The 13,010-nt window shown below is 30.5% G+C and overlaps 1 protein-coding gene across 1 annotated transcript in view; it reads right to left on the reverse strand.

Annotated features, from left to right (window-relative positions):
- Positions 1-8,557: 8,557 nt before the first annotated feature.
- Positions 8,558-13,010, reverse strand: part of LOC112507021 (probable E3 ubiquitin-protein ligase ARI9) — a 5,433-nt gene continuing 980 nt past the window's right edge. Inside the window, exon 2 of the mRNA XM_025111413.1 lies at positions 8,558-8,711. Within this exon, the coding sequence (XP_024967181.1) occupies positions 8,558-8,711 (154 nt within the window). The remainder of the gene's footprint in view (positions 8,712-13,010) is intronic.

The raw sequence follows: 13,010 nt of genomic DNA on the forward strand, positions 1-13,010 counted from the left end.
GTAACTAACTGCGGATAAACATAATCAAATAGAGGATAAACATCTCATTTTAAAATCTAAAATATAATTAGGATAATTATCGATATCTAACAAAATAATTAATTATTATCTTTATAAGAAAATTATATTATTAAATCAAATATAAATTATTTCGTTATTGAACCTAAATTAAATTATAATTAAAAAGTTACACAAAAAATAAGGAATTTTAAATAGTTAATTTGATACTAATATCAATATATATTTCATTCAAAAGTAAAAACATCATCGGTTTTTCAAAATCACATAAGACCATATTATAACATCGACTGAGATAAAGAGTAAAATGAAATATTAAAATCAAGATGTATCTCGCTGTATTATGCGAATACCCTTCTAGTATATATATATATATATATATATATATATATATATATATATCGATCAATTAAATCATAAAATGAAAAAGGTTCAAATAGCATGGTTTGGAAAACTTTTAACCCACGTTGACAAACTGTTTAAACCGTTAAAATCGATCTGATTTAGTTACGTTTTTTCAACTTTAACTGTTTTTTCGTAAGCCATATTTCCATGATTTATTTTAACATGTGGTCAAAGTTCTCGTTACTTGTTGCATAAGATATTCTTGTTTCTAAGAACACAAGAGAATTACTATTTTGCCCTTGACGTGTCTAACTTTTGGTAACATTCTATTCCCACAAAATCATTCAGATCTTGATTTATTTACAATCAGAAAAGGTTACAAGAATAAGTCATGAAAATGAAACCATCTGCATGCAGACAGACACCTTTTTTCAATGAAATGAATGAAGTGCAGAAAGGACACCTAATGACTTTTTGGTCCCCATTTATTATACAAAATTAATGTTGCCAGTTTTTTGAACTTATGTTGTATACGGAAATATGGCATGGTCAACCACACATTAAGCTTGGTAGCATCACATGACTTATTCAACGTCCATTTATAAGTTTAAATTCATATATGAATATAGCCTTGTACACATTTAATAGCTGGCTTCCACTTGTGAATCTAGTCACCAACATTTATTTTCTATATGACAAAAATATTTACAAAATAGATGTTGATGTTTTAATATATATATATATATATATATGTGTGTGTGTAGGTGGAGGTTCAAACGAGAACACATCCATTTTACGAAAACACGAAAACATTCTTATCACATGTTGGTGTATGGATGTCGTGTCTTGCGACTTAGGTCGCACCAAAGGTTGTCTGCGTCTATGATTTAGTATCACATGTGATGGTCTTAATGGATTATAGTATTAAATTAATAACACATGTGAGGGGGCTTAGTGTTGTAAGGGCGATTTGGCCTACAACCTAGATCGTGTTAAAAGTCGTCCATGTCTCCGATTTAGTATCACATGTATATCATATGTATTGGAATAATAGTATCATTCATATTTATAGTAAAAATGTGTTCTCACGTTCTTGTAAAATGAAGGTGTTCTCGTTTGAAGCCTAAATAAGACATTTGTCGTCTAAAAAATGTAAATGTGTTCTTAAACTAGATTGAACATTGCCATTTCATGAGATGGTGTGAGTATTTATCATTGAGAAACTTCTGTTAAATAGGTTATAAGGATGTTTTTTCCAGCATTCTTAAAATAAATGAAACATTAAACGAGAAAAGTTAAGAAAAAGTGTTAGTTACTAGTAAAATAAAATACTAATTTTTTGATAAAAATATTGAGTACCGGCAAACTCAACCGATTCCACATGGAACCCAACTGTTATAACCATGTTATAATTAAGAGAAGTTTGGGTGGATTTTGAATAGTAGCAATAAGTTGAAGGATGTGTTTTGAAAATATATTTAAAATATCCCAACCATCTATAAGAAAAGTCGGTGTGTGAGTTCTGTTCTCTGGTTCAAAGCAAGCAGAAGAGAAAGAGAAAGAAGCTGATATGTGATTTTATCTGATAACTTGTTGTTGTTTAAGATCTTCACCTTTTTGTGATTCGATGTGAGTTTTATTTCAAAGTAGTATTTGAAATGATTTTTATTATGAAACTTTATGGTTTCGGATGAGGTGATTTTTGAAATGATTATTTGCTATGTGTTGACATAAATTTGGATTTTATATATTATTATTTACTGACTGGAAAGATGACATAATCAGGAGAGGTGTATTTTGGGATAAGGGTGACATAATCAGAAAAGACGTATAATGAGATAAGAGTGACATAATCAGGATAGCTGTAAATTTGAAATAAGGGTGCCATAATCAAGAGAGACGTATACTGGGATAAGGGTGCATAATCAACTATTTGTTAAATGAGATTTTGATCATATGGGAACTGTTATCGCATCTGTATGATGCGATGAGATTGGGTTTTATCGCATCTGTGTGATACGACAAAGGTAAGTTTTCGCATCAGTGAGGATATGAAATTATCGCATCAGTGTAATGCGAGGAAAGTCTTCATCACGTTCTTGTAATGCGAGGAGTGTGTGTTATCAATGATGCGACAATAGTTTCATTAAGAGACAACATTTGAATCGTTAAGAGGTAAATCTTGTTTGACAAAAAAAAAAGTCTGTCTCTTAATAGTTCTAAAACTCTCTGAATGATTTCGTATCATTGATCTTCCTTAACCATTAAGAGCCCTAATTTCATTGTACACAATTACCAAACAATTATATTTCATTTTGCACTATATCATGAGAGCCTCTTAATCATTCTCCACCAAACTCATAAAAAAACTTATATATTAATTAAATATTTAAATTATTCATTTTTTTATTTTTAAATTTATTTGATGTATGTATGCATTTACTTCCGGTCTTCGCTATTAAAATACCCAGAAAAACAAGCATATAAACTGCTACGTATTTTTGTCCTCTGATTTTCAAATGCCACGTCGAGGTTTAAACAAACATAATAAAATATTAAGAAACTTTCATAGCAAACCGATGAAAAGTGTTTTGACTGGTTCATTATTTAGAACATGCGTTAACAAGATGCCAGTTGTTTTTCTATTAGAAAATAATATCTTGCAACCTGACCTCTGTTATTTATTTTATTTGTTTTTCATCAGCATTTTTGTCTTATACGTCATATCTGACGAATGGTTTAATAAATCCCACATCATGGAATACGTTGGTTAATCTTAGCTATTTTACTTGAATTTTCTTTATGTTGGTGGACTTACATTTAAAAGTTCATTTTGTTTTAATGCTGAATTATAGTGTTAAATAATAAAACTTGGACTTTTGTTTATTAGAAACAGTTACGGGTCAGATTGATCATCAAACGGCCGAACTCATACATCACTACTAGAAAATAAAGTATCAGCGACGGAAAAAATCTTATGTTGATCAGCGAAGGAAATGGCAAAAAGTTGTACATACTTATAACATCAAGATAAGAAAAAACTATACAAACCTATGTCGCTAATTTTTGAAATTATCAGAAATATAATACAAAGTATTATAGATGTGGTTGTATGTAGGGATGCTCATGAGTTGAGTTGATTGGGTTGAAGACATTTGAACAACTCAATATGTTTTTTTTTTTTTTGAAGTATATAATATTTATATACGGCAAATAAAACAAATAAACTCACACACCCTCTTCACCTTTGATGAGGTTTGAACCCTTGCCCTTCTAGAAGGCCAAAGACTCACATACCGTTAGGCCAAAGGCCATTTGGTAACTCAACCCAAATGTTTGTGGTTTGAATTAACCCAACCTAACCCAACCCGTACGGGTTGGTCGGGTTGATACTTTGGTACATTAAAATATTCTTCTAACCCTGAATATGTTATTTCTCTACTCATAATTTTTTTTTTGATTAACCTGGATATCCAACCCGCTATGCGAGCCAACTAATCCCACGGCAACCACTTGCTTTGCAGGTAGCCTGGAGTCACCGCATTTGAACCTCCATGGCCACAAGGGGATTTTTGTTTATTTTTGGATTTGAACCTGGAACCTCCAGACACTTTTGACCTTTGGAGCCAACTCAAACCAATCAGGCACCACCCTAATTTCCTTTTCATCATCAACCATTTGATACAACTTATTCATATTTCTTACGTATATCACATTTAGTTAATTTTCTCAATTTACATATATATATATATATATATATATATGTTCACAGTCACTAAACATATATACGAATGAGTTATATAGAGATGTGAATAGATTGAAGATATGTGTATATGAATAGCATACATGATAGTGTAATTGTCTAATGTATATATTAATAGAAATTCAACAATCATATTAAATCCAATAAATAAAAAGATATCGGGTTTATCGGGTTGGGTTGAGTTCAAAGAGTAGTAGCCCAATATCAACATAATACCTACGGTTTGACAATTTTACAAACTCGATTAGACATTAGGTTGCTTCGGGTTGAGTTATTCGATTTGGGATGGGTTGATCGGGTTGGTCAGGTTGGTCGGGTTTTTAAGCACCCCTAGTTGTATGAATGTGTTGGTGTTCTAACAGTCGAGATGGTCTATTTAATTTAAATCATTGCCACTGTTTTTTGTTTATGTGTTACTCGTATAAACTTTGTATTACATAGCGTTTATGCTAACACGTTTTACGTATGCAGCTCAAGAGTCAGTCCGATGTAGAAAGAAATAGTAAAAGCTCATAATCAGCTATATATTACATGTTAAGTGATATTTCCACACGGATAGTTAAGACGCAATGTTTTGTCTTCATTAAATATCGTAGGTCAATATTAAATGTTAAGTGATATTTCCACACGGGGTACGGGTATGGCCCTCATTTGCCAACTTTCTACTCTTGAACCAAGGGGGAAGTTCAAGTCAATGAAAAACTTTAACGTCTTTCCGTCATTATCATCAATTACAAATTCGACTAGAAAAAAGTGTTTTATCCAATAATGAATGACGTAAATTTGTACCCGATCAAAATTGATTTTATCAGTTATCYGATTTATATCTTCATCCAGWCATATTCAGGTGTTAGATATCACGGTGTGATGACACTATTATATAAAAACAAATTTGAAAACTTTTACAAGATCCTAAAAACACGTAAAAAAGAATTAGAATATCTAAACTTGATTTTCGTCGTCTTCACAGTGATCTTCGTCTTCTTCGTTGTGGTTAAAATCGTTAAATTACGATCATCATCATCGTCAAAATTTCTAGATTTATCGAGAGTTTTTGTCTCGAAACTAACTTTTTATAGTGATTTATCGTTAAATATGAAGACGAAACGACAATTCATTAAAAATTGCGTGGACAAAAAAGCTGAATTATAGATCACATGATTACTTCATAGTTTTTAGTATAAATTTGTGGTTTTTTATTATGATTTTATTATTTTTGTTGTATTTTTAATTGTAGTTTATTTTCTTGATTATATACAATTAAATTATAGTTAAATATTTTAAAAGTCGCCCATTATTTATCTATACTATATTAGAAAGCATTTGATAAAAACTCTTAAAAACCATTTTTTATACATGAAAGTACTATTTATTGACGCATATTACTAAAAACTTCAAGATTACAAGTAATTATTCATAAGTATAACTTATTAAAGCTTCATCTTTGAATTCGTGTAACTAACTAGCGGATAAACATAATTAAATAGAGAATAAACATATCATTTTAAAATATAAAAATTTCTAAAATATAACTAGAATTATTATCAAGTTCTAACAAAATAATTAATTATTATCTTTATAAGAAAATTATATTATTAAGGCAACTATAAATTACTTCGTTATTGAACTTAAATTAAATCATAATAAAATTTTGAATTAAAAAATTACACAAAATATGGAAAATTTTAAATAGTTAATTTGATATTAATGATCGATATATTTTTTGGCAAATTTTTATAATATCTTCAAATTTATATTTTATTAAAAATTAAAAATATCATCGCTTTTTCAAAATCAAATAAGACCATATTTTAATATTGACTGAGATAAATAATAAAATAAAATATCAAAATTAAGATGTATCTCACTGCATTGCATTAGTACCCTTCCAGTGACATATATGATGTGTTTTATTTAAAGTAAACTACAACCTTGGTCCCTGTAGTTTGTCCCAAATAACACTTTCGTTCTTGCCGATTTGAAATCGCAAAATGGTCATCATGGTTTGCAAAAACGTCTGGATTTGGTGTCTCTTTCCAACAGTCTTTAAATTTTTTTGTTAAATGGGGAACATTTTCACCATTTTGTTCACTTTTTTTTTTTTACCCAGTCGAAATCAATTTTATGAGTTTGGTCACTCTGATTTTTGATTGGGTTAAAGTCAAATAATTGATAAAAAAAAAAAACAAAAATATTCTTCATTTAATGAAAAGTTTTAGCGACCGTTAAAGGGAGGGACAAAATTTATGCTTTTTACAAACCATGATGATCATTTTTGTAATTTTGAAACTTTAAAGACAAAACTTGTTATCTTTAACAAACCACAGGGACCAAATTACTTACCCGATAAGCATATACCAAATAACTCACTCTTTTATTTAAAACAACTAAACCATATTTAATATATGAGTTATATGGTAAAATTAAGGGGTCATTTACCTAATTGCTTACATGGTAAGCATTTACCATTATAAATCAACACTATAATTTATTTTATCAGGTAATATTGTAGTATATCAAAATAGTATCATATGCAATAATTTATCCGGTAAGCACTTGCTCGGGTAAGAGTCGTCATCATCCCTTACCGAGTAAGACTCTCCATCTTTATCATTGTTTTTTACCAGGTAACATTTTTGACCATTTTCATGTTCATCCGGTAAGAAAAATTATCCGATAAGCACTTACCAGGTAAGTGTCGAGCAAACGACTCTAAAATATAAATTAAACTTATTTTCCACAATAATAATAATAATAATAATAATAATAATAATAATTAAAAAAAATGTTGTTAGGTGGGGTCCGCATGGGGGAACAAACGCACTAATAGGTTTATTCCATGTCCCTCTTAAAACATAATTATAACTATAGAAAATAGAGCCCGACCTAAAAAAATCAGAAAATCATGAAAAATAAATAAAAAATATATCAATATAAATATTAATTTTATAAATATATTATATATTGTAAATAGAATAAATAAACTTACACATCCTGCTCACGATTGATGAAGTTTGAACCTCTGACACTCTAGGAGGTCAAAGACTCACATAACTATTTCTCGGTGTGATTTGTTCCGCTGTAATTTTGGTTATATTTCATCAGTTTTTGGATCATCTCAAAATAACGATAGAGGTAAGTTGTCCAGATGTTTTTTAAGGTTTTCTTCTGATATTTTTGGATATGTGAACTGTTTTTCCTTCTTTTAGGTTTGGTATGACCGGGAAAGTTCCCTCCATTAATAATGTAGTTTCACCGCTCACAAGAAAAGAAACAATGAGTTCATTCTTTAATTCTTGATACTGTGACTGAAAGAATACCAGATTTGGTACAAAATGTGAACTGTATGAATCGGGTAAATATGGGACCACCCACGTTTTATCGATTTCTATTGATCTTTTATTTATATGTTAACAAAAATAGATTTGTAATAACATAATTATTTGTTGGTAGAGCACCTCATTTACACGTGTGTCGATGTTTTGTAGGGCAGTCCATCATACAGTTAAAAAAATTTGATCTGTGATACCATAGAGTAACGACTGTAAACTAAAGTGTCTTGACCAATTTTAAAGATAATTTAAACCGCGTTTGTTTTTAGAAAAAGATCCTCTTAATAACCTCTTATCATTTATTCGGTAAGAGATTAATCAATTCAAACTGTTTGTTTTTCTCCTTTTCCAGACCCTTTTATCATTTATCTTCCTCTGATAGAATAAGAGGTGCGGGATTGTTTGTTTACCTCTTAATAGTTCAATTAAGAAGCAACCTCTAAATTGTTAAAAGATAAATCTTGTTTGCCAAAAAAAATGTCTCTTAATGGTTCTAAAACCTTCCGAATGATTTTGTATTATAGGTCTCTTTTAACCATTAAGCACCCTAATTTCATTGTAAACAATTATCAAACAATTATATTTCATTTTGCATTATATCATGAGTGTTTTAATCATTTTGACCACTTAATCATTTTGCACCAGACCATTCAGCAACGAAGATGAACCACATCAAACGAAACCTATAAATTGCAAAAAAGAATCACACCCCAATTACAATAGTTTTCATTTTGTCTTCATTAAGTATCGTAGGTCAATATTACATGTTAAGTGATATTTCCACACGGGGTATGGGTATGGCCCTCATTTGCCAACTTTCTACTCTCGAACCAAGGGAGAAGTTCAAGTCAATGAAAAACTTTAACGTCTTTCCGTCATTATCATCAATTACAAATTCGACTAGAAAAAAGTGTTTTATCCAATAATGAATGACGTAAATTTGTACCCGATCAAAATTGATTTTATCAGTTATCTGATTTATATCTTCATCCAGTCATATTCAGGTGTTAGATATCACGGTGTGATGACACTATTATATAAAAACAAATTTGAAAACTTTTACAAGATCCTAAAAACACGTAAAAAAGAATTAGAATATCTAAACTTGATTTTCGTCGTCTTCACAGTGATCTTCGTCTTCTTCGTAGTCATCTTCGTTGTCGTCTTCTGCGTAGTCATCTTCGTTCTCGTCTTCACAGCGATCTTCGTAGTCATCGTCGTTGTCATCTTCTGCGTAGTCATCTTCTTCCACACTTGTTGGGATCCAACAATATAAGGACTTTTTTGTTTTTGGGGAGGTATGATGTTGAGAGAGAGAGTCAATTGGTCGAGAAAATTAAGAAAAAACAGATAATAGAGGATAATTATGTCATATAACATTATTATTTCAGTTCCTTTTTAGATTAAAAACGGTATGTTGATTAAAACAGCTGAATTACAGATGTTACATGGATTTGGGTATGATTGGTTCTCAAAAAATGTTATAACCCCTTTTTTGTTGCATCTCTTTAATCTTTTTAGCTACTGAAATGTAGTTTATTTCCTTGATGACAAATATACAGCTAAAATTATAATTAAAGACAAATAAAACGAGTCAAGCGTTTTTAAAGTCACTCAATGTTAATAGCATAATATATCAGTTATGTTAAAGCTACAAACATAGTAACACGTTTATTAACGTCCCCTATACGTATAACTACAAAATACAGGGAAAAAGGGTTTAAGTTTGAAGAGAGTTTTATTTTAATTACAGCTTAAACTTTAGAATTGTAATTCAAAGTTAATTAATCCAGTGTCTACGAATCGTTATATTACGATCATCATGATCGTCAAAATTTCTAGATTTATCGAGAGTTTTTGTCTCGAAACTAATTTTTGTCAGTGATTTATCGTTAAATATGAAAACGAAACAACAATTCATTAAAAATTGCGTGGACAAAAAAGCTGAATTATAAATCACATGAGCAAAAAAAGTAATAAATTATTAACTACAGAGCTGAAAACTGGAATTTATAATATAGAAAGACGAAAATAGTAAATTATAATATTCACGAACAAAACCACAAGGGTGGTGTCTGATTAGTTTGAGCTTGGCTCCTAAGGTCAAAAGTATCAGGAGGTTACATGTTCAAATCCAAGGAGGATAATAATCCCCTTGTGGCCACGGAGGTTCAAATGCGTGACTCCGGACAATCTGCAAAGCAGGTGGTCGTACTGGGACTAGTCGGCTCGCATAGCGAGTTGGATATCCAAGTTAATTAAAAAAAAAATTAAGGGGTTATTTTCCTAATTGCTTACTCGGTAATCCCTTACCATTAGAAGTCAACACTATAATTTATTTTATCGTGTAATATTGTAGTATATCAAAATAGTATCATATGCAACAATTTATCCGTTAAGCACTTACTCGTATAAGAGTTATCACCTTCACTTACCGAGTAAGACTCTCTATCTTTATCATCGCTCTTATCAAGTAATATTTTTTACCCTTGTTATGTTCATCCGGTAAAAAAATTACCCGATAAATACTTATCAGGTAAGCGTAGAATAAGCCACTCTAAAATATAAATTAAACTTATTTTCCACAATAATAATAATAATAATAATAATTAAAAAAAATGTTGTTAGGTGGGGTCCGCATGGGGGAACAAACGCACTAATAGGTTTATTCCATGTCCCTCTTAAAACATAATTATAACTATAGAAAACAGAGCCCGACCTAAAAAAAATCAGAAAATCATGAAAAATAAATAAAAAATATATCAATATAAATATTAATTTTTTTAAATATATTATATACGGTAAATAAAATAAATAAACTCACACACTCTGCTCACATTTGATTATGTTTGAACCTCTGACGTTCTCGAAGGTCAAAGACTCACATAACTGTTTCTTGGTGTGATTTGTTCTGCTGTAATGTTGGTTATATTTCATCAGTTTTTGGATCATCTCAAAATAACGATGTAGGTAAGTTGTCCGGATGTTTCTTAAGGTTTTCTTCTGATATTTACTCTATTGTATTTGGATATGTGAACTGTTTTTCCTTCTTTTAGGTTTGGTTTGACTAGGAAAGTTCCCTCTACCGATAATGTAGTTTCCTGCTCACAAGAAAAGAAACAATGAGTTCGTTCTTTATTCTTGATATTGTGACTGAAAGAAAACCAGATTTGGTCACAAAATGTGAACTGTGTGAATCGGGAAAATATGGGACCACGCACGTTTTAGCGATTTCTATTAATCTTTTATTTATATGTTAACAAAAATAGATATGTAATAACATAATTATTTGTTGGTAGAGCACTTCATTTACACGTGTATCGATGTTTTTTAGGGCAGTCTATCATATAATAATTTTTTTTTTGATCTGTGATACCATAGAGAAATGACTGTAAACTAAAGAGTCTTGACCAATTTTAAATATAGTTTAGGGGTCGTTTACTAAACATTTATCCAGTAAGTGTTTAGTGGTTAATTTTCCTTATCAGATGAATATGGCAAAGGTCAAAAATCTTACCCGGTAAGAGCGACGATAAAGATGGAGAGTCTTACTCGGTAAGTGAGTGTGACGACTTTTACCAGGGTAAGTGCTTACAAGGTAAATTGTTGTATACGGTACCATTTTGATGTACTACAATCTTACCCGGTAAAATAAATTATAGTGTTGACTCCTAATGTTAAGCGCTTATCAGGTATGCATTTAGCAACAAAGATGAACCACATCAAACGAATCCTATAAATTGCAAAAAGAATCACGCCTCAGTTACTCTAGTTTTCTCTGTAGTCTGCTTACTGCTTTCGTTATCATATTTTATCTTTCATCAATTCCAATTATTTTTGCTGATGAAAAAGTGGGTTGTCATGAGTTTACTGTTTCCCTCTGAAAGCTATACTTATAGAAGCTATAAGTATAGAAATCTCGAACCATTTTCTTTTGTTTTCAACAAGTTGTTTGAAACAAACTTTTATACATGGTGAACTTTTTAATTGGTTTGAATTCAGAAGCATAAAGTGATGAGTTTATTAATAGAAACAATTTAGAATTGGTTTTAAGAAATTGTCTGAAAAAGCTCTTATACAGATTCTGACGTTTATCAGTTTATAAAAACAAACAATCTTATTGATTCCGCTTTCAGACTTCAGCACCACCTCTTATCGATCAGAAATGAAATAAGACTTTAGACATCACCTTATCTTAATGTAGTTGAAATAACTGAATTTGGGTTATTCAATCATTATCTATTTATGTTTTAATGAATATAATCGTGAGTAGATGTGAATAAAGAATCGGTTAACCGATTTTGGATTAGTATGAACTAAGGAGCGGTCTTAAAAAGGACTGATTCGATAAGGCCAGGCCCAAAGGCCGGTTATATGTGAAAGCCTGTTTTGTTCCTAAATTTTACACATAGGACAGGTCTGTGAGTAGAGATTGTCAAAAATCGGCTCCGGAAAAGGCTCGTCCATTCCCAAGTCGGACCCTTTAAAATCGAGACGACCGGTCTCCGTTGCAACCAAATTCTAAGACTAATCTAAGCCTAGTTCCGATCTCGGTCCCAACCCTGTTTTTTTTACCTGGGTAAGCGTTTGAACTGCCCCTAAGTTTTTTATTCCTATTTTCAAAAGATAATATTTTATATTATTATATCGATATTTAACAATCTTATAATATATAAAAATAAAAACTTAAAATAAATCATTTATTATTGATGGTAATTAAGGTTTAGTTTTTAATGCATATGAAATTAATGGGTAATTAAAGGGGTGTTTAAAATTGCTTAATTATTAATAAATAATAAAGAAAATCAAGAGTTTTTTTAACGGAAAAGAAAATCAAGAGTCTTTTTTTTTTTAAATGCAAATTTTATTTAAAAAAACATAAAACGAGACGATTTTTATCCCAAAATTAAAAGAAAATACAAGAAGTCGAGCTTAATTTGAACCTGGCTTAATGCTACTACAGCTTTTACGTTCACGGAGGTCTCTGTAATGACTTAATACCGTTCATAATCAATCAGACGAACTCAACGACAATTAGAATGACTTCCGCTAAACTCCTTACCACATTTGTAACAAAAATGATACCCGCACCTGCAAATGCAACAACATCTTGTTATAAGCCCATCCAATATGATAATATAAAGAGATACGCTAAACGTGCCCCTTGTATTACTAAACTAATCGTATTTACGCTAAGATTTCGTTAAGACATTATGAGTTTCATAAATCCAACTGTTTGCAAGTGACCGCTATGATAAATCAACCCGATTGATAATATCACATCAACAATTTTTTCCGTTCGATGTGACGGAATTTACATAAAAAAATTGTTGGATATAATTTCTAGGAGCATTTCCAAAAGGTTTACAGGGTCGAGAATTCGTTAAAAATGCTCTTAATAAAAAAATTGCTAACGTTACGAATCAAAATCACAAGAAATACTACAACAAAATCGGGTTTATAGGACACTCTCAAATTCTAAGTGTCTTAAGGACTTAGTTTATATGAACAAAAAAAATAAAGTGTCCTATCTAAAGGTGTTGTAATAAGTT

This window comes from Cynara cardunculus (assembly GCF_001531365.2).
Source record: "Cynara cardunculus var. scolymus isolate 2C chromosome LG 1, CcrdV1, whole genome shotgun sequence".
Classification (NCBI taxonomy): Eukaryota; Viridiplantae; Streptophyta; class Magnoliopsida; order Asterales; family Asteraceae; genus Cynara; species Cynara cardunculus.